The sequence below is a fragment of the Camponotus floridanus genome, unplaced genomic scaffold (genome assembly GCF_003227725.1).
Source record: "Camponotus floridanus strain SB8 unplaced genomic scaffold, Cflo_v7.5 scaffold2, whole genome shotgun sequence".
Classification (NCBI taxonomy): domain Eukaryota; kingdom Metazoa; phylum Arthropoda; class Insecta; order Hymenoptera; family Formicidae; genus Camponotus; species Camponotus floridanus.
In genome coordinates, this window is record NW_020229325.1 from 7147900 (window position 1) to 7174147 (window position 26248).

The 26248-nt window shown below is 35.6% G+C and overlaps 1 protein-coding gene across 4 annotated transcripts; it reads right to left on the reverse strand.

The window, feature by feature from the left end:
* Window positions 1-1264: 1264 nt before the first annotated feature.
* LOC105249096 (neogenin) lies at window positions 1265-25825 on the reverse strand. Of its 4 annotated transcripts, none has more exons than XM_011254315.3 (27): window positions 25671-25825; window positions 10438-10603; window positions 10206-10345; window positions 9878-10045; window positions 9611-9733; window positions 9355-9514; window positions 9131-9258; window positions 8882-9041; window positions 8648-8763; window positions 7989-8163; window positions 7762-7909; window positions 7548-7676; window positions 7262-7468; window positions 6848-7157; window positions 6605-6763; window positions 6312-6517; window positions 6053-6208; window positions 5821-5983; window positions 5545-5739; window positions 5265-5303; window positions 4920-5049; window positions 4602-4834; window positions 4219-4323; window positions 3818-4029; window positions 3533-3743; window positions 3309-3448; window positions 1265-3180 (listed from the first exon to the last, which is right to left on the reverse strand). In XM_011254315.3, exons 1-27 carry the CDS (start codon window positions 25729-25731, stop codon window positions 3082-3084), a joined length of 4239 nt encoding a protein of 1412 aa, XP_011252617.1. In that variant the 5' UTR covers window positions 25732-25825; the 3' UTR covers window positions 1265-3081. The 4 variants fall into 4 exon arrangements, with proteins under 4 accessions (XP_011252617.1, XP_011252614.1, XP_011252613.1 ...); XM_011254312.3 differs by having other exon boundaries at window positions 3818-4023; window positions 7989-8400; XM_011254311.3 differs by having other exon boundaries at window positions 7989-8400.
* Window positions 25826-26248: the final 423 nt, after the last annotated feature.

Sequence of the window (26248 nt, forward strand, 5' to 3'; positions counted from 1 at the left end):
ATATATATGTATATATATATATATATATATATATATATATATATATATATATATATACGTAACTATGCTAATTATACTTTTGTGATAAATTATTTTCACAGGCCCTCCGCATAGGCCCGTTTTTCGATCAAAAAGTATCTATCGCTTTCTTCAACAAAGCGATAGATACAACTTTCATATATATGTATATATGTATATACTTAATGTACAAGATGTTCTCTTTATAGCTCACATATTCTTCTCGCAATTGTGAAAATGCAAAGTTTTAAAATCAACATAAAAACAATAACATAGTGTATCTAAGAATGTATCGCGCATTCACATAAATATTTTTTTATAATTTGCTTACGACAAATAAAAATGTAGCGCAATTCTTGATAAACAGAGCATCGGTTGAATGCGCCGGTAATATTTGTAATATTTTCATCAAACTAAACCAACAACGAAAGAACTTATTTGCTCTTTATATAAATTCTATAAATTATTGGGTAGTATTATCACCGCCATAAGTAACTAATACTCTGATTTATGATACAATATTATTTCGATTCTGTTTAAAAAATTCCAATTTGCAGACATTCAAATTAAATTTGATAGCATTTATATAAAGAGAGTATCATCTGTTACTTTGCAATGTTTGAAAAAATTGTGTTACATCGAAATTCATACTATACGAATTATCCTTTTGCGCAAAACTCAAATATACATTTAAAAATAATAGAGACTATTAATTAATAATAATCCCAAAATTGATCATACATAACTTAAACATCATTTATAATACTTTCGTAGCTTTTTAACTTAATGTATATTCGTCCCCGATATTTAATTTTGTCTTTACGAGCAAAAGTATAAAGTAAGCTTCATTTATATTACTTACATCCTATTAACTCGCATACACTAAAACGCCTTTAATTATACAACTTTGTACAATATCTCGAATGTTATGAAAATACAAAAATGTTCAAAAAACAGTCGAGTACGATTTAAAAAATTCTACAAGCGTTATTACCTCGTAATATAATGACGATTGTTATATATTTATTAATTGGAGTTGAAATATACTCCCACTGTCTTATTTGCATTTTGCTGGATTTAGTTTTTAGCATTGGAAGGAAATGTATGTATGTACTTTGACGGATATGCATTAATATGAATTGGCAGTATGTAGTTTATATAAAATGTGTTTGGAGATATAAACATATAAATACATACATACATATATATATATATATATATATATATATATATATATATATCTCGACAATTTCCGATACCAGTAAAATTTGAGCATTTGTGCGTTAAGTTTACAAATTTTTTCCTAAGAGAAAAAGTTCCTGACTGTAGTATCCGGATAAATAAAATACAAATTCATACAAAGTATATATGTGTCCCAATAAAAATATTTGTGTATACAATTTTTTATCGATAATACTTTATCTCGCAAGAGCGATTCTTGGAGTGAATAAAATTTGCTTCGTTTTTTAATGGACCATATTTTCGATAAAGTAATCTTTATACACACTCTACGTTTACGATAAAATAGATCAACTCTAGAAATAGCGATAGATTGGTCCGAAAATATCGTGTCACTAAATTCCGTGAATTAGTCTTATACATCTTTCGCGACCAATCTACAAGGAAAATCGATCGTTGACTTTGTTATACTAAACAGTTTATCGTATAATACCCATATTCGATTATTTTCATATTATTTAATTCTAAAATAATATTTTCGATTGAGATCGTAATACTAGGTGGTTGATTCAACAAAGGGTACACGCACGAAATCTTTCTCTGTAACTGCGAGCTGCCAAGGATATTGAGTAAAAAGTATAACTTAACACGTAAATCTTATTAAAAATTCACATCCGAATATAATATAGATACAAGTTACAGAAATTTTACGGTCTTAAAGCATAAAATCGAATATTGTGCTCGCATCGAGTGAGAATTGGCAATTTCATGTAAAATATCCCATAATAAATATAAAAATTTATTCACTGTTCACGAAAACATTATACACAATTATCTTTTTCTAAATAAGTCTAAAATAGAATGTCTATATAGACTTTAGTTAAAAATTCCTCCAAATGTAAGAATGTACAACAAAGTTTATCGTAAACCGATTTTAATAGATACAAAAATAGAATGAATATTATTTCACATTTTCCATCTTTCATCTTAAATCGTACATTACTCGATCGAGCGATTCATGCGTATTTCACCTTTTTATTAAGCGTAAATATGGCAATTATTAGCATCGACGAATGCAATTATACGAATATACGAATTACATGAATGCGGAATAGCAACGTACGCGACTTTTTCGCTGGGATTGCAAAGCGTAGAGTATTCCTTTTTTACTTAGGCAAAACTGCTCTCTGATCAATGTATATGAAAGCATACATAATCAAAGAGCGTTGTCCGAAATTACTCCGGATTTTCATGCAAATATCGAAGAAAGATGCCGTAATGTTTCTTACTCACGCATGACTACATTATTGTACATCGACTTTCATACACATTGTAGAAAACACACTGGACTCGATCATGTAATCGTATAATTTATGTCTCGGTCACAATATATGCGTCTTACAGCACATTCACACGCAATTATCATAAACATCTATAACACAAAGTGCTAGTCGAGTTTTTCCGCGGCTGATCGCGATACGATCCTCGCGCGCTCGCGTTATCAAAAATACGAAAGAACGCTGACACGCTGTCGGAATTATATTGGCAAATACACAATTTTGAGTTTCAAACTCGAAATAAACAACGCTAGTACCGGAGAGAGGAAACATTAGTTATTAGAATGGAATGATTTAATAAATGACCGAATGCTACATTCCGAATTAAATCGTATTAAATTGAGCATTCGGATCACACGTTAATTGCGCCGTTCATCGACGCTAATTAACTATACGTTTACATAATTCTGATAGTAATCGCGTAAATTGGTTACGCGACAGACTAAACGGTCATAATTAATTTACACTACCTCCCAGGTACTAACATTGAGAATGTGACTTGCAGTCTATCCATCAATTAGGATGGCACAAGGCTTAGGAACCTGCTTTAGCATTCGAATTCCGATGCTGTTATGGCATTCAGATCTTTCATGAGACCTTCTAAGTTGGCCATTTCCTGATTCAATTCTTCCGTAGAATATGATGGCTGTAATCACAATTTAACTCGATCATAAAGTAATTACATCAAGTATCCATAAATATAAAATATTGCAAATTGTACAAGAATCAACATAGCATGTAAAATATAGCATAGATCTAACAAATTTTTTTTACCTTCAAACGTTCAACTTCTTCCGAAGTATGCGTCGGATTCGACACCGAGGCTAAACGATTTTTCGCCAATTGCGACGACGAACTTTGCGGCTTCTTATATGGGCTTCCGGACATTGTCGGCCTCACTGTCACTTGCGATACTGCGGTTGTAAAAAAAAATTTTGTTAAGCCTATTACAATAATTAGTATATACGATTACAATAATTAGTATATACGATACTAACCACCGTGCTTCTGTTGCGCTGGTGTCGAAGGGGCACTCTGCGGTGGAGGTGCCGGCACACTGAAACTTTTGAGCGGATGGCCCTGCAGACGTTTGCTATTGTTGCTCTCCATTCCAACGGTGTTGCTCATCGGTTGATTACTGCCACCATAATGACCGGGGGCATATTGAGTGCTTCCACTGTACGATTGCCCGCTTGTGCCATATGATAACTGAAAACAATGAACAATTAGAAAAATAATCTTTACTATAGGCATTAAGCAATAATTTACATTACAAATCTTACTTGACTCTGTAGCGGTTCGTACGAGCTAGGCATATTACAGGAATCCGGGCTGGATTCCGGCGTCGGTTCCAACGTCACGTGCGCGCGATTTAAGCTGTATTGCGCGACCGTTCGTGGATAATTTTGCCTCACCGAAGACGTGTCGCTGCACGACGTGTGAATAGTTGGCTGTGACATGCTCGTATTTACAATTGGGGTAGCCGTAGCTATAGCTGCAATAAGTCGAAAACTTTGATGTCCATATTGAAACGATGATCGAAATGAATATCATGTGTTTGTGTAGATTTGTCTTGTTATGGAAAATAATATTGTACTTTGAATAACTCAACTGCTATTGATATATAAAAGCATATCATAAGTATTTGTGCACGATTACGAGTGGCAATTTTACTACTACTTACGCTGATGCAAAGGTGTACTGTCAACAGGGAGTGTAATTAGTTTTGGTTTGTGACTTCCACGACTGTGCTGTCTGCTCAGGGTTGAGCACTTCTCGTCAGTGTTACCTAATAGGAAATGAGTAAAAAGCAACCAAATAACAAAATTAAGAATATTGCAAATAAAATATACAGAGTCTCTCTTTTAGTGTACTGTATAAACTGAAATATTAATTTATGAGTAAAATTATCGAAATAATATTCTATAATGTGCGATAAAGGAATTATTCTTGCTTATACAAATGAGATAGCTGTGATAGTTTTGTGATGTGATTCGAATGTTTCTGGTGATGTTTGATTCGTGGCAGTGCAGCAATATATTCTCCATCGAAATTTTATATATTTACCCATATAACTTGGCACATAAGTACGTTTGTCCAATGAACTAGAATTCCCGTGTACGTTATCCTGATTATATTCTAGATTACTCGATCTAGGTAATGTGTTACTAGTAACACCACTAGTAGACGGTTCACCGTTTAATGATGATTTTTCAAGGGCTTTCAATTCCATTTGATCGTGATGAATCCATAAATCTGGCGGTTTAATATTCGTTTTCTGATTCGAGTCTTTCATATATCTATAAAGATTATAAATATACATTAATGACTTGTAATAAATATTAGTAATTGTTAAAACATAATTTCTTAATCATTAAGACATACCCTTTTTTTCGATCTGGTGAATTTGGATTACGTTTGCAGCATACTACAATCACTACTGATATACCAGTGATAATGACAATCGAGAAACCTACTATGATATAAATCAATAGATTGGAAAGGCCTCGTCCATCTAAAAAAAAAATGAAAACAGTTTTTGTTAGTTTTTCATATTTGAAATTTAAATACATGATTTTTTGTCGCATTAAAAATGTGCAGAGAAATTTTTCACACTTGGGAAGGTTAAATTATAAGCTTTAATGGAATAAAACATGCTTATAAACACATGCAATTTAGAATAAAATGCTTAATTAGAATAAAAGAATGAAATTGGGGATAATATCTTACCTCGATCATGCAATTCGTCATAGATATCCATGCCGTTGCCTATCAAGTAAGAATAAAAAAATAAACATAATAATTAACACTAATTTATGAATGTACAACAAAGTGCAACATGAAGCATATGAAAATAATATGGATATGCAGATAACATTATACGTTCATATATACAGTTGGATTAATATATAGGCATTACTTAAAACTCTATATTACACTGTACAACAAAACAATCAAATTTAACATGATCAACATCAATGAATAAATAAGTAAAAATCGAATTATTTACTTTGTGGCGTTTTAAATGAAACTGTCGTGGAGAAAGGTCCATATCCCTTGGAATTCCGAGCTTGAATCTTGAAAAAATACATCATGTTGGGATGCAGACCCTTCACAATAGCGTCCATCTTGTCACCAATAACACCTTCGACCAACCAATCGCGATCCCATTTTGTGTTGTCGGTGGAATAAATTATAAGATATCCTACAAATTGATATAAATAATTTAATATAAATGTATTTTATTTTTTTAATCTTAAAAGGAAAAGATATAGATATTACCAACCTGTAATCTGTCCATTAGGTTGCTTAGGAGGTTGCCATCGCAATAGGACGGAAGTTGGACGATCTTCCACAGTTTGAATAGTCAAATCCCGGGGCGCCGTACTAGGTGCAGCCTCTTGCGTTTGATTCAAAACGACCATACTCCAAGGTGAATTTCGTTTACCCTGCGGATATTTTTATGTAATATATTTACTTTCCTCAGTTATTAGATACTGTGTGTAATTATTTTTTACCTTGACCAGTTTAACCGTAAACTCATATTGTGTGTTGGGTTTTAAATCATGAATCATACAATTGAGATCTGTGGCATTGTAATATTTATATCTTGGACTGCTACTGTGATGATAGGATGTATAACGCACCACGTAATAGCGATTATCGGTGACATACTAAAAATAAATGTCTTTGCTATAGATATTTTTGTTTGACCTTTTGCGCGTCATTTTACGAGGTTTTATAAAATAATAATGCGTGTGTATGACATAAACGTACTTGACTTTTCGATAAAGTCGTATCGGTCCAATATAGCACAACGGTAGTAGCCGAGAGCACGATAGCTTTAAGGCCAACAGGTGGTATTAAAGGCACTGCGGATTCGGATACAAAACGTTCAGGAGTTCTTACATTCGCATACGCTGGTTGACCGTCGCCAACATTATTCGTTGCTCTTAAAGATATTACATACTCCGTTGTTGGTTCTAAGATTATGGAAGAAGAGAACGGTGAAATTAAAATTGAAGATTTTATATTAAAAAAATGAAACACAATTTCTCGTAATGCTTTACCGATAGGTTTGATTGCGTAAGATCGTTGCTTTCCATCGAGAACTTGTATGTCGACATCAGGATAACCTTTGCCCCAACCTAATTTATATTTCCTCACTTTTATGCTTTGGTCTTTCGGAGGATGCCACGATACCAGTATAGAATCCGCCATAGCATTCGCTGTAATAAAATACGTGCACAAATATTATAACAAGTTTAATAATTAAAATGACATTTTAGGTTTCAACACGCAAATCTCTATACCTTTCAGATTACTAGGTGGATTGGGTACTTTTGTTTCGTCCAAATCGTTCTCATACGTCTCTATCTTTGTCCATTCCGTCCAAGGCCCAGTTCCATTGACGTTGAAGGCACATATGCGAACTTGATACACAACGTGCTTCTCGAGTCCATTGAGCACGTATAAACGTTGATTTCCCTCAGTGGTTACCGTAATCGGAGGCCTTCGATCTCCGGATCGGGAATCGTGCGGATATCTGCGATAACGGATCTTGTAACCCGTAATAATTCCGTTTTGTCCTTCGAGCGGAGGTTCCCATCTTACGATAATACTCTAGAAAATAAAAAGAATATATATTTAGAATATAGAAGACGGAGAGCGAAATTCTTTAAATATATTTATTCACTCTTGTCTGATTTAAAAATTTCGGACGGTACCGTTGAACTAGCTGCTTCTAACGTAACATTATGCGGTGGTTGCGTGGGTTGTGCGCTATGAGTTCGAATTATGATATCCTTACTAAACGCGCCCGGGCCATTTTCATTGACCGCTTGAACTCTAATACTGTATTCCGTATAAGGCACGAGATCCACCAATTCATACGTTGTACTAGTAGTTTCACGCGTTACTTCTTCACCATCGCCCTAAAAATGTTAAAAATTAAATGGCTATCGATATTATCACATTATCATATTAAAATTTTTACTATTCGCAATTATATACCTCCATAAATGTAATAATATATTTAGATATTCGACCGTTAATAACTTGTGGCTCTTCCCATGATAAGGTAATACTCATACTACTCGTTGCATGACCTTCTAGATTCAGTGGAGGTCCAGGAACATTGGCCTAAAAGATCGCGCAAAATGTTACAGACGAGATAATAAATATAATAATAGTCAAAGAAAGAGAGAAAGAGATATAATATGCTAACCTCTATTAATGTTGTAACTTGTAATACTTCGCTAGGGGCACTTGTACCTCGAGCGTTTTGCGCAACTACATGAAATTGATACGTCATACTGGGCTGTAAACTACGTATCATAGCCTCCAGTTTTTGTTGCGTGTTGACAACTCTTTCCCTACAAATATACAAATTAATAACGATTAATCAGTTATTTTATATAGTCATAATGTATATATATTTTATTTATTTCTCACCTCATGGCATCTTCTTGTTTATAATGTATAAAATAATTGAGAGTGTCACTGTTGGTATTTTCCGGTTCTTGCCAGCGTAGCGTAATAAATCTTGCGGTAACGATGACGAGACTCAGGTTCCTCGGTGGAGAAGGTACCCCACCTCCGTCAAACGCCTCCAAAGTATCCGTGTCATCTATAAAACGGGAGTCTGGGTCGTAAAGGGAGTTGGGATACTTAACCGAGCCCGGGAGGAGATCCGCGGGATCGTCGGAGGGACTTATGGAAAGCGGGGGATTCGGTGTAAGTGACGACAATGTATGTCCCAGGAGAGTACTCGGATGTTGCCACGTCTTATTATACAACTGTTTGTGTGACCACTTTTTCTTAGGAACTGTTTTGGGAGTCGTTATTCTATGGGAATTTATTCTCTCTGCGCAATATTAGCACGCAGAACAGTTAATCGGCAAGGAATACGCGAGAAAGGAAAAAATAAATAAAGATAAAATTAAAATTTCAAATAAAAATAAATGTAAAAATAGAGAAATGTAAAAACAGAAATAAAACGAATGTATGTAAAATCGATACAAAGAAGGAGAACAAAAAATTTCGCGTGAAGAAATATTTGTCGACCGATTAATGAAACGATGTGTGTAAAGAGATTTCATGGTAAAACTCACTGGGCTGGTTAATTGTGAGACGCGCTGAGGCTTGAATACTACCAGCAGGATTCACTCCTATGCACTGGAAAATTCCCGCATCTATAGGCAGTAATCCATTGATTCTCAAATTGTATCTGGAAAAATTGGAAAATTTTATTATTTTTTTAAAAATAAAAACCTGATTTTAAAAGACAGAACTTTTTTCTTTAAAAAAATATAAATAAAATATAAAAATATTTTCTATATACATACCCATTGATGATTTGCCAATATGCGCTCAACGTAATACGCTCACCATTCTTCAACCAGGTAATTTTCGGTTCCGGTTTCCCATAAATCTCACATTCAAATTCTAAATCTTGATTTTCACTCGCCACTTTATCTTCGGGCTTTTTAACAAATTTCGGCGGAACTGCAGATTAAATTAAGCATAAAATTTCGCAAATTTTTGTATACATCTGTGGCAAAATTACACACTAAAATAATATACAATTTATGTACCTTGTATAATTAATTCAGCGACTGCATCCAGAGAGTCAATCTCATTTTCTGCACGACACTGATATGAACCATGATCTGATTCTCTAACAGCTGTGATCATGAGACTAGAAGCTGCGACTTTGCGATATCTTGAATAGAATATATCTCTCGTAAATACATACATATTATAATACATTTAAATTTATATATCGTTAATTTATTCAAGGTTATATAATATAATATACCTAGAGACAAATGACAAATTGAGAGCGGCGCCGTCTTTAAGCCATTGGATTGTCGGTTTCGGATAACCGTTGGCAGCGCATTCGAGAGTCACATCAGATCCTTCGACAGCGATTTGTTGCAAAGGCTGTGCGATAAATACCGGGGCGCTAGATCCTTCGTCTGTACGATCGAAGAAAACGTTTATATAACATAAATCTGATGTGTCTCGTCAAGCGTGTTTAATTCTATTACCTATTGTTTGTTAATAAGACTTACCAATATCGCTAGATAATAATCCTAATTGTGCTTTGTTGCTCAGTCTATTTTGGCCGTAACCGCTAGCGTTACATCTGTACGATCCAACGTCGGGATTCTGAACATTTTCAATTTCCAACGCGCCTGCAAAAAGAGATCAGCGAGATAAATTATATCGATACATGTACATGAAAAAATGTATATAAAAAAATTATTATTTATCAATAACAAATTTTTTTCTCAATTGAACGTCACATAAAAGTATATATATATATATACATGTTATACCTGATGGCAGGATTGTCATTCGACTTTGATCGAGCACTAATGGATGTTCGTCTTTTAACCACTGTATCTTTAACAAACTAGAGGAAGCCGGTAGAGCGCAATTTAAATATGCAATTTGTCCTGCATAAACCATAGTATCTTGAGGCTCTCTTTCAAAGCCGGGCAGGCCTTTAAAAAAAATCAATGTTTCATTACATAAACATACCGCGTTCCAAAAAACTTTCGCATCATTCTAGGCAAAAGTATGAAGTTCTTTTAGAGGATAGAATATATTCGAACACATGTATATATTATAATATGGATTTAAAATTTAAATGAAGATACCAACTTGCTAGTTTGATGGTAGCCGTTCGCGAGACAATCGCTCCGATATTATCTATGGAAGCTAAGCACTGATAACTTCCGGTTAACTCTGCGCTACCAGTGTACACGCTATTTATGTACAATGATCCGTTTGCTAGCTGTGATCTGCAAAATCATAAAATCGGGATATTTCTTCAGACACCTGACGACGGGACGATGCGAGGGATCACATAATCTCCCTCGTAGAGGCATATTACCGATAACTGTCTCCGATAAATGTAATCGGCTGACCGTCGTCCGTGCGCCAATGTATACTCGGAGATCCAAAGGCGCTCCTCGCCTCGCAGTCCAGTCTCGCGGGACCACCCTGTTCCACCACCACATCCTGCGGCTCGATAGTGAAATCTAAGCCTCCTGCGCTGACTGCAAACAGAGAAAGGGGGAAAATTAACGACGAAGGAAACAATATTCTCTCCGATAAAGCGAGTCGTACGACGAGAATCTTTGCCGGCCGCACAATCCCCGAATTCAATTTGTCAAGTAGAAGCGATCGCACGCTTCCGGATAAGAATCGCGACGATAGGGGCTTCCCAGTCTGTTTACGAAGGGGACGTTTAACGATCACACCCGATACACCGGGTTGGAAGCAGGGCGCTATTGTCAATATCAAATTTCGGCCCCATGGTGAGTCTCGTGACCCATTCGTGCACAACGCGCGTTAGTTAGAGGGTGTAGATGTTAAAAGGGGCGGAGAAGGAAGAGCCGGGCGCATCGAGTGAATAGGAGAGAAAATCGGCCGCGGAGGAAGAGAAAGAGGCGATTCGAACAAAGGGTCGTCCACCCCACGTATAGGGGCGCCCCAGCTTGCTCGCTCGCCTGCTTGGCGAGACGCCCAAATGCCTGAATTCTCTCTCTTTGTTTCCGTTCTCTCTTTTCCATGTGTCCCTTAGCGCGATCGCACTATCGCGATACGGAACGATTTAATGTCGCGTACGATTCGACCGCGACGGAAAAGAGAAACAAAGAGAGATGAGAAGAAGAGAGAAAAAAAATGTTCGTCGCGGGACATTTTTATGGGCGACGAGGCGAGAGATCGTTCGGATGATTCCTCGCTTTCTGGGAGACCGCGACGATAATATTTTCGATACTCTTCGGCGGTTCTGAGAAGAAGACATTTAATGTCTGAATAATAATGACTGGGTAAATGTAGTATATTTTATCCTTAAAATCCCTTGTAAAATGTTGTGTAAAAATCATGATTTTGCATTATTTTTTACGTATCGATTTTTCATATGGCCAGAAAATTCATACATGATAGTCTGATAAATCTGAGACACGCACTCTCTGCGTATATAATAAATATTTATATTATTACTTTGTATATATACAAGGTGTACAAAAAGTATGGAACCCCCTGAATAACTTGGAGAGATTTCATTTTAGAGAAAAATGTTAAACACAAAAGTTGTAGGGCTCTAAAATATCTATTTATTAGTCTTATCAACATGATCACAGGTGATGTTATCAAAGTTACATGAAGGTCATTTTGAATTTTTTAAATGAAAACCCTTATTTCTTATTACATATTCTTGAAGATTATCCCGAGAGCTCCAAAACATTATAATCAAGTTATTTTTTATTCAATACTTTTCGAGTTATAAAACTCGAAGTAATTTCTTAATTTCACATAAATTATAAAATGTCTCGTAAAATATTCATTTTTCGTTGATTTTACCTCAATCATTTTTATGCTCAAAATAATGAGAGGAATCAATTGGTGTAAAAAAAACGCACGTTTTTCAGAAGATTCCATACTTTTTGTACACTCTGTATATAAAATAATTATACGAAAATTGCAATGTTTATTGACTTTTTCTCAATAAAACAATAATAGAGTTAATTTTTGTAACATTAAAAATTATTTAGCATTATAAAAATTATTTTTAATAAAATTGGAAAATACATCTTAGAATGTGTCTCCTGCTCGAAAATATTTATAGAAAAAAAGAGAGCAAAGTATAAAATGCTTTTTTTTCTTTTTCATGATCTAGGAAGTTCCAGAAAGGAAGAAAGGAGATTCTAAAGAAAAGAGAAAACGCACAAAGATTTTATTTATCATATATCGTGCTTTTCTAAATCTCTCGCCTCGAACGCCTCGGCGTTCATAACAAACTGGAATTCTATCGGCAACCATCTATCACGTGGATTTTTCTATGCGCGCAATACATGTACGACATTATTCCGACATTCTGCATTAATCGCGGAACGCTGAAAGGCACTCGCAACCTTTGGTCTTTACGAAAACGTTCGAGTATTAGATCTTGGCTTCTTCGAAAGAAAGCTTTTCTGGGCGTTGCTCCTTTTCTCTCTTTCTCATATTCGAGCAATGCCTCGCTTTGAACGATCTCTCGGTAATGTATTTTAATATTTAGATAATGTGCAAAATCATATTGCGCGTTTGCGAAATGTTCCACGCTCCGAGAGTATCTTTACGAGCGGTGCCGACGTCATCGAGAAACGGAATGCAGATGCATCATCATTTTTATCTGTAATTCAGTATTCAAGGTCGGGGTTAAGCGTTTGAAACGGCGTTAGATTTTCTTTTCGTTGCGGCGAGTAGCGTGAGAAATTCCATTTTATCCGCAAAATTTCTGATTAGATGCTCTCGATTCTTCGCAAACATATCGATTAAACGGAGCCGCTTCGTTATCGGGCACTAATAACTTTGGCCAATCAAAATCGAACCGTTATTCTCATCTAACGAATGCTGGAAAAACAAGTATCTATGTGTGAGAGAATGATTATTTTAAGATGATGAATTAAGATGATCATTTTATACAAAAAAAATGGAGGAGGAAAACTCGAGAAATGCGTTCAAATGAGAAATATAAGTCGAATTGCCGATTATAACGGTACGTAATTACAAGATGGAGTAATCGATAGTAATCTCCGATTAGCTCATCGATGCTAATCGATCGAGCAGGGCGCATTTTTCAGGAAACCGAGAGCCAAGCATGAAAGGTGGTACGGCATGATTTCGAGGAATTTAATATTTAATCGTTTTAACCGAGTGCGTACACAGAGAAAAATATCATTCTACTGTCAAGAAAAGCGATTACTCAGTTTATTTTTCTTTTTTTTTTTTTTAGTAATCATTTTCTTCAACAAAGAATATATTCTTGATAATAATCTTAAAATATACTCATCACAAGTGTTAGAAAATCTCATTATCATGTACTCAAAAGAAGAATTTATTTTCTCTTCAAGAATACTGTAAGGTCATTGTAAAGTTGTATCAAAGAAAAATCAAACTTACTTTACGTCAACTCTTGTGAATCTCTTGTAAACTCTGAATTTTAGTAAGTGTAGTATTTTAGTCAAGAATATTAAATTAAAACAAAAAGTTGGTTTGCTTACCACATAAAGTAAGTTTGATTTTTCTTTGATACAACTTTAATGAGATTTTCCAATACTTGTGATGAGTATATTTTAAGACTATTATCAAGAATGTATTCTTTGTTGAAGAAAACTATTCCTTCAAAAAAAAAGAAAAATAGACTGAGTAATCGCTTTCGTTGGCAGTAGAATATTTTTCTCTGTGTACAATTATCTAAAAAATTACCGCAATTAGTCTAAAAAATTTCCTGCTATGACTGCACAATTGAATTCTACTACGAACAAAATTCTGCCAGGCACTCGAGTCTCCATCAAGAGCTAATGGCGGGAGTTATCGGATTATACAGTTCCCAATTGGCGGACATTTTCCCATAACCACAGCATCAAGAATGGAGCACTCTGAGATTCTCTACCGATTGAGAGTCACTGACGACGGTTATTGGGTTACAGTTTCACGCTCACGGTGGTCTGTCACCTTCGAGCGCGCGAGAGCACGAACGTAAAGAGAAGAGGGGGGGAAGAGGGGAAACGATGATCTCCGGTAGATTGACGACGGTAGATCTGATCCGTGCTACAGACGTAATTTCCATCGCGTCGACAAAGAAATAAGCGGAAAAATCGAATCTTCAACGCGCGTTCATCGGCGACATACTTTGTGAATCGTTGTCCAATTGTGCTGAATTAGCGCTAATCGCATTCCAGCGAGCACAAAGACGCGATTAAGTACAATAAGACGTTGGGATAAACCCGAAGAATAATTAGAAACATATATAAGGTATTATAAATGGATGTACATGTGAAACCACGTGGAAAATACATCTAACTTTATTTTACTTTATATGGAATCGAGATTTTCACATGGATTATATTTCCATGCTGAATAGGCAGCAGGACTCATTAGGGAGCGAAATTAGAAATGGCATTGCCAATACTAATCGAATCTCGTCATTTATCATTAGCTATCAGATCGAAGGTCAATGGAGGTAATTGCGACAGCGAGATGATTATGACAATGCAATAATTTCCAATGATAAATTTGACGATTGCAATGTGGCACGTTGCTCTCTGAAGCTACAAGTCTTAGGTTTCCTCTTTTCCCCTCTCCTATTTTATTAATTTACGTTATTCTGAAAACTCCTATTTGATAACCTATTTTTGCAACTTAATATATCGCTTAATTGAATAAAGTTAATATTATTACACTTGTCTGTCACTCACGTGACATTTGCTACTCGATTTTCGTTTAAATATGTATAAATAAATTAAACATTCATCGATTTAAGAAATAAATTTTGACTGTTTAATAATTTTCCAATAAAAATAATAAGAATATAACGAGCAAACACAGATCAAGTCCGATTCAGAAAATCCTTTTAATTGCAATATCGTTATTTATATCTCGAGGGGTCAACCAGGAGCCAACTTAAAAAATGTACAGTGATTGCCATTTTTGGCAATACAATACATTTATTGCTAACACTGCCATTGTATTGCTTTTGTATTGTTGGTATTTCTATTATTATTTTGTTGTCAATATTGCCAGTGTCACAAAATTAAAAAGTATTTCTAGCATATTACTTTTTTTCTTCTATTGCCAGTATTATTTCAATACATATTTTTGTAAAACATGTATTTCCTAAAATTGTATTTACTGTATCGCCGCAATATATTCCTAATGAAACAACGATTGCCAGTGGTTGACCCCTCGTTACATCTTTACATCTTTTTATGTATTTTTTAACTTGTTTATATTTTTTAAAATATATTAATTTTTAAAATATATTAATATCGTAATTTTTTAAAATATATTTTTAAAAAAATTTTTTGATATAATCTTGGAAATAAGATATGCATTCCATTCTATTGTATTCCCTATCCTATAACGTGTATTCCATTTCACTCTCTCACGACCTCCGTGCACTTTCCAAGTTCACGGACTGCCTCTGCTGTCGTTCCCCGCGACTCGCAAAGTCCCTTGGTCAAGACGCTGACGACTTTTCCCGGAACGGAAAGAAAAGAAAGGGAGAAAGGCGGGCAAGAGGGAGAGAGAAAGAGGAAGAAAATAGAAGAAAGGTATTCGGCGCCGCGACGCTCGCGTCTCTCCCGCACTCGGAAGGAAAATAAACCATTCGGCACGTTGTGTACCGTTTGATTTACGAGTACAAGCGAGAGAACCTACCGCATGGGATACCGAAATAGAGAGACCGGGAGAACTATTACGGAGTCTGCGTTTACTGTATGTACGGGAGTATAAAATCTATCGCATGCGACCACCGGCACCTTGCACCGGGTGTTCGGCGCAAACATCGCGATCGTAAACTACAAGTTTAAGGATGTTTTGTACCTAATATTTTTTCCAAATATTGAGAATTTAATGAAAATTCTACAGAATGTCCTTACATATGTTTAGAATCTTCAGTACAATTTTGAAATCGATTCACTAAAGCGTTCACAAGTTGTAAGGATTTAAATTTGCACCGAATTAACATGTGTTCTTATGGGAAACGTATAACCACGTCGATTCAAATGACAAAAACACATGGAAATAATATTCAGAATTTGTTGAAAATTTGCAAAAGTTTAGATACAGAGGAAATATTTGGTCAAATAATATTATAATACAAGTACTAACTGGTTAAAAAGATATTAAATATAATTCAATGAAGTTAGCCATGTATCTGTCACAAGGCGAAATTCTCTGCCAAACCAAAAGTTAATCATTTCGATTAACAAAATTCGGAATATTTCAATAAAAACGCAATAAATATTAAAAAATACATCTCTGCACTGTGTAGCTAAAATCAAATTATAATATTCCACACAATTCTCATACTCAAAATACACCAAAAGTGGATATTCGTCAATATTGATTTTCAGCTACTTTTTGCTGGAATTGTACATACGAAATATCCTTAAAGCTGTCAATGTAACGTGTAACAAAATATAACGAAAAAAAAAAATCAACGACGAGAAAGATAAACGTTGCTTTTTTATCAAAAAATATCAGTTTTTTTTTTGATAAAATCGCTGTTGCGAAAAATACCCGATCATTTTCATCTCTCCTATCTTCTCGATTATCGGTAAAATGCATCATCCGATTGATCGATATGTACACGCGTGTGATATATTTTGTAAAAATTGTAACGCGGGAAATAATATAAGGTAGAAACTCTGCTATCGCGAGCGAGTCTATCGGATGGCTTCGCGCTTGACAAGATTCGTTATCAACTCTAAATGTTTGTTTCCGCTTGATCGTCGAAAAAATAGCATCTCGTCGCGTACTTGACACGGTTGGTTGGTAGCAAAATATCAAACGGCAAGATAGAACAGCCGTGACTTTTCACGCCTCTGTACATTTTCCCTACTAGACGTGCTTTTTCTTTTAACTGCGTGCAGATAGTATTATCTTCTTCTTACGCAACGAATAAACGAGTTACCATTAAAAAAATGTAAAAAGATATATATAGGATGTCCCAGTTATCTTCCGTCATCTTTCAAAGACAGATTCTTGGGATCACCTTAACTGCAAACTTAATTGCAAAGATATATGATGACAAAAATCGGAAACATGCAAAAAATGATGGCCTTCATTGACATTTTCGTTGAGGAAAAATCGTCTTCAAATGATCCCAGAAATCTGTCTTTGAAAGATGACGGAAGATAACTGGGACACCCTGTATGTATTGTTTTACGTTTTATGCGATTATAACATTTTTCGATTTTATTATAATATATATATATATATATATATATATATATATATATATATACTATCAAAAAATGTTACAATCGCATCGCTGTCGAAGAGATAATTTGCCGTAAAAAAGCAAATAAAGTCTCGAAAAAGTAAACTATTTAACTAATTATGAAATAATCTCTAATGTAAATACGCATTTGCATAATCGAAGCGAGATAACGGATTAAAGAAGAGCGGCAAAGGAAGAGATATCGAGGTTCGCGTACGCGAGAACATCGAGTTTCCCCTCTCATTTAGGACGTGCAGGCTGCGTATTCTCGCGCGTGCATTTGCGACTTTTCACGGTATAATAAATTTCTGAGATTTTTTCGCGACGAGGATTAATATGTACGCGAGACGACGGGCGCTACGTTCCCCCCTCCCCCCCCTCTCCCCGTGCAAGGGGAGAGAATGTTGAAAAAGTGCGGTAAAAGTACCCGACATGTGACGAACAGACCGTGAAGGAAGGCAAGGTACGCGGCGCGCGCGAGCCGGGCGTCTATAGGGTGTCTCGTAAATATTGACAAATACACGGGGATGATATTCGGAGGGATGTCGCCCATTTGCGACGCGAGACTCAATTAATTGTTAACGACATAGAGTCCTCTGCAGACCAAACAAGGTGGACAACAACGTTCCCCAACATTTCCTAACCCACTGTTTTTGGGATTGATATAAACGAGCATTCGACGAAATATCGTGTCTCCTCACAGAGAAAAATATCATTCTACTGCCTCCAAGAAAAGCGATTACTCAGTTTATTTTTCTTTTTTTAAATAATAGTTTTCTTCAACGAAGAATATATTCTTGATAATAATTTTAAAATATCACAAGTGTTGGAAAATCTCATTATCATGTATTCAAAAGAAGAATTTATTTTCTCTTTGAGAATATTGTAAATTAAAAATAATATAATAATAATATAAAAATAATAATATAAAAAATATAATAATATAATAAAAAAATATAATAATATAATAATATAAAAATAATAATATAAAAAATAATATGTAATATAAAAAATTCTATGTATTATAGTAAGCAAACCAAATTTTTGTTTTAATTTAATATTCTTGACTAAAATACTGCACTTACTAAAATTTAGAATGTATTCAATTAAATTTAATGCTTTTGGTGAACTTGTGATATATTTGCGGATATATAAACTTATGATGTACTTGAAATAAATAATATTTTCTTGAATACAGTATACATTTTTCTCTGTGTTCTCGCATCAGCCATTTCCGGCGTTGCCTTCTCATTGTAAGCCTTACTTTACGTTCAAGGGAGAGCTTCGCGAAAGTTTCTTTGGACGGATCATAGAACACACACTCTAAAGATACAAAGATAGAGTCACCGCATTCTCTTTGAGGAAATTTATGAGCTTTCCAGTTTTATCGAAAGCGATAGATCGAGTGTGAAACGTAAGATAAATATAATTTTATAGATTACTATCTTCCTGACCGTACACACTAATTTCTCAACAAGTTTAGATTATACGACGATAATTAATAATTAATAAATATAATAATAACTATAAGGACATAACTATAATGATAATAATAACTATAATAATAACTATAATAACTAATAATGTCGCTCGCAGCAGAATCACGCAACGTTAACAATGCAAGAGATAGTTCGTGAATCCATCCCCGAAACTTTGTGCAATCTACGCGTCAAGGGCCTAAAGCTAGCGCGGTTTCACGTGCGTAAATACGAGATTCCGGACGGACGGGGGGAGAGGGAGGGGGGGGAGGTGCGTGGGCGTCGGGGCGACGTACGTCGTTACGACATCGCACGCGCGCGTTTACTACACCCGTCCCATATATGGACTAATTCGTCATGTCCGACTCGAGTTTTCAAAAATTACATTTTCTCGCAATATTCGAAGATTACATCTTTGCTCGTAAAAATGCTCGGTTCGCGACAATATCTATTTACCGCGACGACAAAGAATATTCTAGTCTAAAATATCTTGAATATTTTTTTATTTTCCGACTTGTACAGTGTCATTTTCCGTTTGTTTTGCTTTTAAATATCGAAATTATTTAATTTTAATAACTTTTATGATGTTTAATTAAATCAAGATTATTACTATCCCAGGAGGAGGATCCGAAAAGGACCGAAACATTTGTATACGTTTTCTTAAAATTATAGATTTATAAAACACGCAGTATCACCTGCGATTTCTTGGTCCTAAATAAATCTTCCTTGTATTTGATATCTCGAATAAGCTGAGAGAGATAGAGAGACTGAGAGATGAAAAGATTTTTGCCTCGCAAGCTCGCAGTCGTTCGAGGTACAGGTAGAATCGTAAGCCATGGTGGTGCAGGATCTTTATATAGACCCGACGTACAGAATGGGCGAACGGACATAAAAAGGGATCAGACATTGGCACCATTGTGTACCGTTTAGTTTATCATGTTCTATTTGTACGATTCTCATAATTATTCCGCGGTATGCTGCACGTCGGCAGGACAAGTTCTCGCACGGCGGGGATAACAGGTTTATTTGAACAACGAGCAGTCTGCCGAGAGAACCCCTCTCTCTCTCATTGTTGGAAATTTCACCAACTCGATCAACCGGAAAAGGGTCTTTACGTTGGGCATTCGAGCACCTATGAAACAGAATGGCATTAAACAACGCGGAGAATAATATTCCGACATTTCAAAAAGGTGAAAGGGATATTAATAAATTTGTAATAAGATGGTAATAAATTTGTTTTGGCGCACGAGGGGGTGAATAATTTGGAAATATTGATGAAAATGGATAAAATAAACGTGTAAGAACATTTAATAAAAATATCAGACGTGGAACCAGTTGCGCAAACTATTTTACAGACCTTTTACGCTTCGCGCGTCGTCTCTAAAATGTATACCCATTCCGCGAGAAACTGGCAGTAAAGACTCGTAATGCGGTAGAATACGAGGACCCGACTGGGAACGGCAACACATATTACAAGTATCGCATATAATTCAACATTTAACACGGCGGCGACCGCAAGCATGCAGTTCCGAGCGGAATAATTCGCGAAACGCGCGGCTTTCACCGATACTTACGCGATCGAACGAGCGAAACAATTCCGAACGCGTGCGGAAAAGTGAACAAAGCGAACGAACGCAAGGAAATATCCCTTCGAAAGAGCGTCCCCCGTTCAAAAGCCCTCGGAATACACGTTTCCGCATCGAATCTCCGCGAGTGATTTGTGATTCGATTGTTCGTCGCCAGCGAATTTCCGAGCGAATTTCTGAAAGCAATTGTTTTTAGTTAATTGTCAAATTGTCGTGTTAATCGTAGCGATTTCATAGAATTGAACTCGTAAGAGACCGCACTTTATTTTACAGGGCATTTCCTCAAATTTTGTTAAAAAAAAACTCTAAATAAAGATGATATTTTTAAAATCTTGTACAACTTTTTAAAATAAATTTCTTTTATTATATGCGTTTTTTCGCTCGTATAAAGAAAAGAGAGTCACTTGAATTTTAAGTCCTAGATTTGCAAGTGCGAAAAAGAACTGAGTAGCTTTCGTAAGTAAGATAAACATGTTTCATTTGCATGACATTTTCATTTTTCACAAAAAATTACAATAAAAAAATATGTACTGCATATTTAATATTTTTAAGACATGTTGAATAAATAAAAATAGATATATATTTATAATATAATTTTAAACATACATAATTTAACTTTTATCGGCGAATTTGTTGACAATATAAAAACAAAATTATCAAAAAAAAAGAAAATTGTTTTACAAAAATGTTTCAAGTCGTAATAAAATTACATAAGAATTTCTTGATTTTTCCAAGTACAAAAGAAATCCCTGAAAATTCCAATTTTCTCAAGAAGGAAGGGGTAGATAACTTGTTCATTTATATTGAGAAAAAAGTTATTAACTTGATCAAAGCGTCCAACTAAATTATTATTTTTTTAATTAAAAAATTTAAATATTTAAGTTAAATAGATGCCATATTAGATTTAATATATATTATTTAATTTGAATAGTAAAATATTTCAATTACAAATTTCAAAAACATAATAATTAAGTTAAATAGTTTAATCAAGTTAACAACTTCTTTTTTTCAGTGTAGATCTATTTGACGGACTACTTAATCTCGCGAATGTATGGGAGAAAAATAATAATCGCACTTTATATATCCCTTTCACATCAGATTCACTCTTGCGATTATTTACCGATATAATCACCTTGATAGCGATGGTTTGTATCGAAAATAACAACAAGCAGAGGCGGAGACGGGATGCAACACTAGCGAGAATCGATTCGGTGGATATCGTACGTAGATAGGTCCGACACGTAAATATCAGCGGAGGTGGAGATAGGAATGGACGGTCAAGAGTTGGTTTGGGTGTTTACTGCGATTCACAAGCGCGATAAAATAAAACACGCGGCTCTCGACCTGTACATAAGCCGGAATGTTTCGCTCTGCTCTCGCCGCCACCGTAAAATCTCCTCGATGAATCCTTAACGCGGGATGAACCAGGCACGAACTCGCAACAATAAAGACCCTTCCCCCTCCTCTCCTCTCGTCGTCTCCGTTCCGACAATGTCAATTTATATCGTTATCGAAGGGCACCTTGCATTGCCCCCGGTTAATGCGCTCGAAGATGTGCCAGTTATGCTCGTCGCATTCGAATAATCATTCTCTAGAACATATATCGTGTATTAAAATCTAGTTGGGTATACAGGATGTTTCTTAATAAAGGTGCGAAAAATTTTAGGAGATGGTTCTTTGTCGAAAATTAAGGGAGGTTTTTCGTATAACATGTCCTTCTACATCCCTCGGAACAAGTTAGGGAAATTAAATTAGGTGGATAATTCTTTAACTTGCTCCAAATTTGAGAAGAAAAATAGAAACTCAATTTTTATCCCCATTTTTGGAAGAGTGTAATTCCACAGGGATGCAGGAGTATGTGTTTATATGAAAAATCCTCCTTAATTTTCGACAAAGAATCATTTTCTAAAATTTTTCGCACTTATTAAGAAACATCCTGTATACGTATATATGACGATATTTTGTCGTAAGCGAATATCTCGAAGGACGTACCCTCTGCGTCGTCTTGTTAGACTAATCGAGTCTTAATTAATCCCGTCAAATCATTGTGATTCCGCTGATTCTGAGCGCAATGCAAGATTATGCGGTAAATTGAATTAATATAGTAGTATAAAATGAAATTTAAAAAGTGGAAAACATGTAAATATATTATATAATATAATATATTTACACGTTTTCCACTTTTTAAATTTAATAAATAATATATACTAATATAATAAATAAATATAATAATATAATAAATAATATATAAATAATCTATACTTTTTAAATTTAATAAATAATATATTATATATAATATATTGTATATTATTAAATATATTATATATTATATAATATGTATACACGAAAACTTGATAAACCTATTATCTTCTAATCTAGTGATCAGGATTTAATGACGATAAATGGGCTCTCATGATTAATCATGTTACATAAATTGAATTTGATTGTATAATCAGTTAAACGATAAGTAAAAATGTTCCATTTACATTATGTCACGTATATGTTTTACAAAAATAAATAATAATATATTCTTTAAGTATAGAAATACAAAGTGTGTGTAAAATATTCGCGCACTATAAGAAGTTTATTTAATTTTATCTTTCTTAATTTGATACATAAATTGAATTTGATTTTATAATCAGTTAGACGACAAGTAAAAATGTTCCATTTACATTATATCACGTATATATTTTACAAAAATAAATAATAATACATTCTTTAAGTATAGAAATATAAAGTGTGTGTAAAATATTCGCGCACTATGAGAAGCTTATTTAATTTTATCTTTCTTAATTTAATTAAATAATTTTCTTGCAATCGGCAAAAATGACAAACAAGAACGTAAAAATGGCGAGTTGATTCTCTTCCGCAATTCGAATCGCGGTGGAAAATACATTCCGAAAGAAGTCACCCCCGCGTTCTCGTGGCGTAATCTTCTCTCTCGTCGCCCGCCCTCCTACCCCCCCTCTTCTTCTTTTTCTCCCCGCATCAATAATAGTCACCCGATGCGCAGGGTCTCTCAACTCGACTTCCTTCAGTAACACGTAAACGATTGGATTATGCAAATTTGCGCGATTGACACAAACACACCCGTGCAAACGGATAAAAGCGACGTTCGCCCCTTTCCGCTTTTCTAGCGATATTCGAATTTAATTCTTGAAAATGCTCCGCGAGATGCGATGGTCTGGCAATGATATACAATGATTTCTCGAGATGATTACATTACTGGCACTGCTTACATTAGCGGTGTCACGTGTCGACATGTGTGATTATACGAACGTTCGACATTGCGAGTGCGAAATATTATGTAATTTTTGCAAGCAAGATGGGATGAAAAAAAAACGTCGAGTAAGAATGATTGCGTGTCTCGGATGATACGCGTATGTCCCGTTCATCGGCGTTTCATGTCGAACAAAAGAAGCGAAGATAAAGCAATTTCAGTGGAATCGGAGTAAAAAAGCGGACGAAGAAGAATAACTTTAACCCATTCAGACCTTATGTATACAATTATGCACAAAACTTTAAAATCATGTGAAATAGTTATTTTTTAGAATTAGTTTCCCTGCGATCTCTCTCGGTGGACTTGGAAATTCCTAACAGTTATAAATCATAAAAAAAAACCCTTAGCATCAATAAAAATTAATTCAATAATTTTTTACATTATCTAGCCAGAAAAAATTCAGGTCTGAATGGGTTAACGAGATAAACCTGAATTATTTCGTTAGGCGACTTAAATAGAACGCGACAAGCGTTCTCGCGAATATTTAATACGTCATTAAAAGCGATGCGAAATCGATTCGAAAAAGCTGGCGTAAAAATTGCGAGAAACTCTTGCAAGAATTGCATTGTCGAGGGACAGTTTAGTTGTGTATATACTTATATATACATCACGTACACACACACATACACACATACATTATATATATGTCTCTTTATTCAAATATCAGTTGAATGGAAATGTCGTGAAATCTTGTCTCATTTCGCTATCTCGATTAAATTGGACGGGACTCAGCAATTGTATTTTCCGTCTCGATTTTCCGCATTTTAATACCGCAATCAGCAGAGCTCATTGTCAGTTGCATTTAAAAGAAAATCAGGATGCGCATATAGAAGAATAATACAAAGAACAAAGAGAAATTTTATTTTTACGAAGTATTCTTTTACGAATCAAATGATTGATAAACGGCAAACTATTATTTTTAATTTAAATTTTACGTCCGTTCGTGTTAATTACACTCTTTACACGTTTCGTTTTTCTTTCCTCCTTTTTTTCTTCGAAATGCGCCTATTTTAATTAACGCATAAAAAGAGCGCAAGATGATATAATTAAAAAGAAAGATTGAAAAAATGTACATTTAAATAATTACTGATTCTACTCTACTTAATTAATTAATTAACTTCTACGCTTTAGGCTAATATTACATTTGTCGTACGACATTTTTTAAGCACATTGATTGGCTGCGGGATAGAAAATTTCTAAAGATTCGGAAAATTATTAGCCTATTATTACATTTGAAAAATATTAGCCTATTATTACATTTGTCGTGCATTTTTTTAATTAACATTGATTGACTGCGGAATAGAAAATTTCAAAAAATTCAAAAAATTATTTAAAAAATTTGTCGTACGACAAATGTAATGATAGTCTATTATTAGATTTGTATTATTACATTTGTCGTATGACAAATTTTTTAAGCGCATTGATTGGCTGCGGGATAGAAAATTTCTAAAGATTCAAAAAATTATTATCCCACAGGCAATCAATGTGCTTAAAAAATTTGTCGTACGACAAATATAATATTAGTCTATTATTACATTTGTCGCACGAGATTTTTTAAGCACATTGATTGGCTGCAGGATAGAAAATTTCTAAAGATTCAAAAAATTATTATCCTTCAGGCAATCAATGTGCTTAAAAATTGTGTCGTGCGACAAATGTAATATTAGGCCACGACGTTTCGCCTCCGAATCGTCGGCATCGCGTCGCGCGCCAGTTGACAGGTCGATCGCGTCCTCGCGGGGTCCAGCGGGACGCGGATGCGTTCGCGCGGAAACCTCCGTCGAAGGACCCGGGGCTCCCGAGTATCCAGGCCAGAGTATCGCTCGCGATACTCGGACAACGAACAAACGCGTTTCCCAGCGAGCGGCTGGTCCGTGCTCGCGAATCTATCTCTCATCGTCCGAATCTCAGGCTCGAGATTAGCGACGACCGTCGTAGACGGTAAGGGCGGCCGAGGTCGCGGAGGGAATAGGAAGAGAAAATCCTCTCTCTCGAAGGACTTACCCCGTGCGAGCGCTGTCAACAACAAAGCCAACAGGACGGCGAGAGGACGCGGCTCCTCCATTGGGTCAGAGCGGGTCTGTCGCGCACAGACTCCGACGCGCGTCGCTGAGCGTAAGACTCTCGTCCAACCCGCGAAAGAGAAAGAGAGAGAAAGAAAGAAAGAGAGAGAGAGAGAGAGAGAGAGACAGAGAGAGAGAGATGACCGCACACCGCCTCCGAGCACGATCACCGGCCGTAGCACACGCGCGCGATGTCTTGCCGAGGAAGCGAACGCATGCCAGGAACGCGTCTCGTCGCGACAACGGCACCCGGGGTCTCTTCACCGTCGTCGGGGCCGATCGCACGACAGGTCGACTCTCACGCCCGCGGGACTCATTTTCGCACGATAAGCTCGCTACGTATCTGATCGTGAAACATGGCTAACGGACGAGCGATCGGAACACACTAGTCACACTGCCAGTCAGGGATGCCAGTCCGAGGAATCGCCGCGCGCATGCGCGCTAACGCGACTCCGCTCTCTCCGAGGGCTCCCGACTTGCGGATTACTTCAAGTCGGCGCGCAAAATCAAATTTCCCAC

Excerpts from the sequence above, each read along its gene's own strand:
- LOC105249096 (XM_011254311.3), bottom strand. The coding sequence starts at position 25,731 with ATGGAGGAGCCGCGTCCTCTCGCCGTCCTGTTGGCTTTGTTGTTGACA. Across the intron at positions 5,740-5,820 it reads ACCTAATGGACAGATTACAG|GATATCTTATAATTTATTCC; the intron begins GTTGGTAATATC and ends ATCAATTTGTAG. Across the intron at positions 4,324-4,601 it reads TTATGTGCCAAGTTATATGG|GTAACACTGACGAGAAGTGC; the intron begins GTAAATATATAA and ends ATTTCCTATTAG.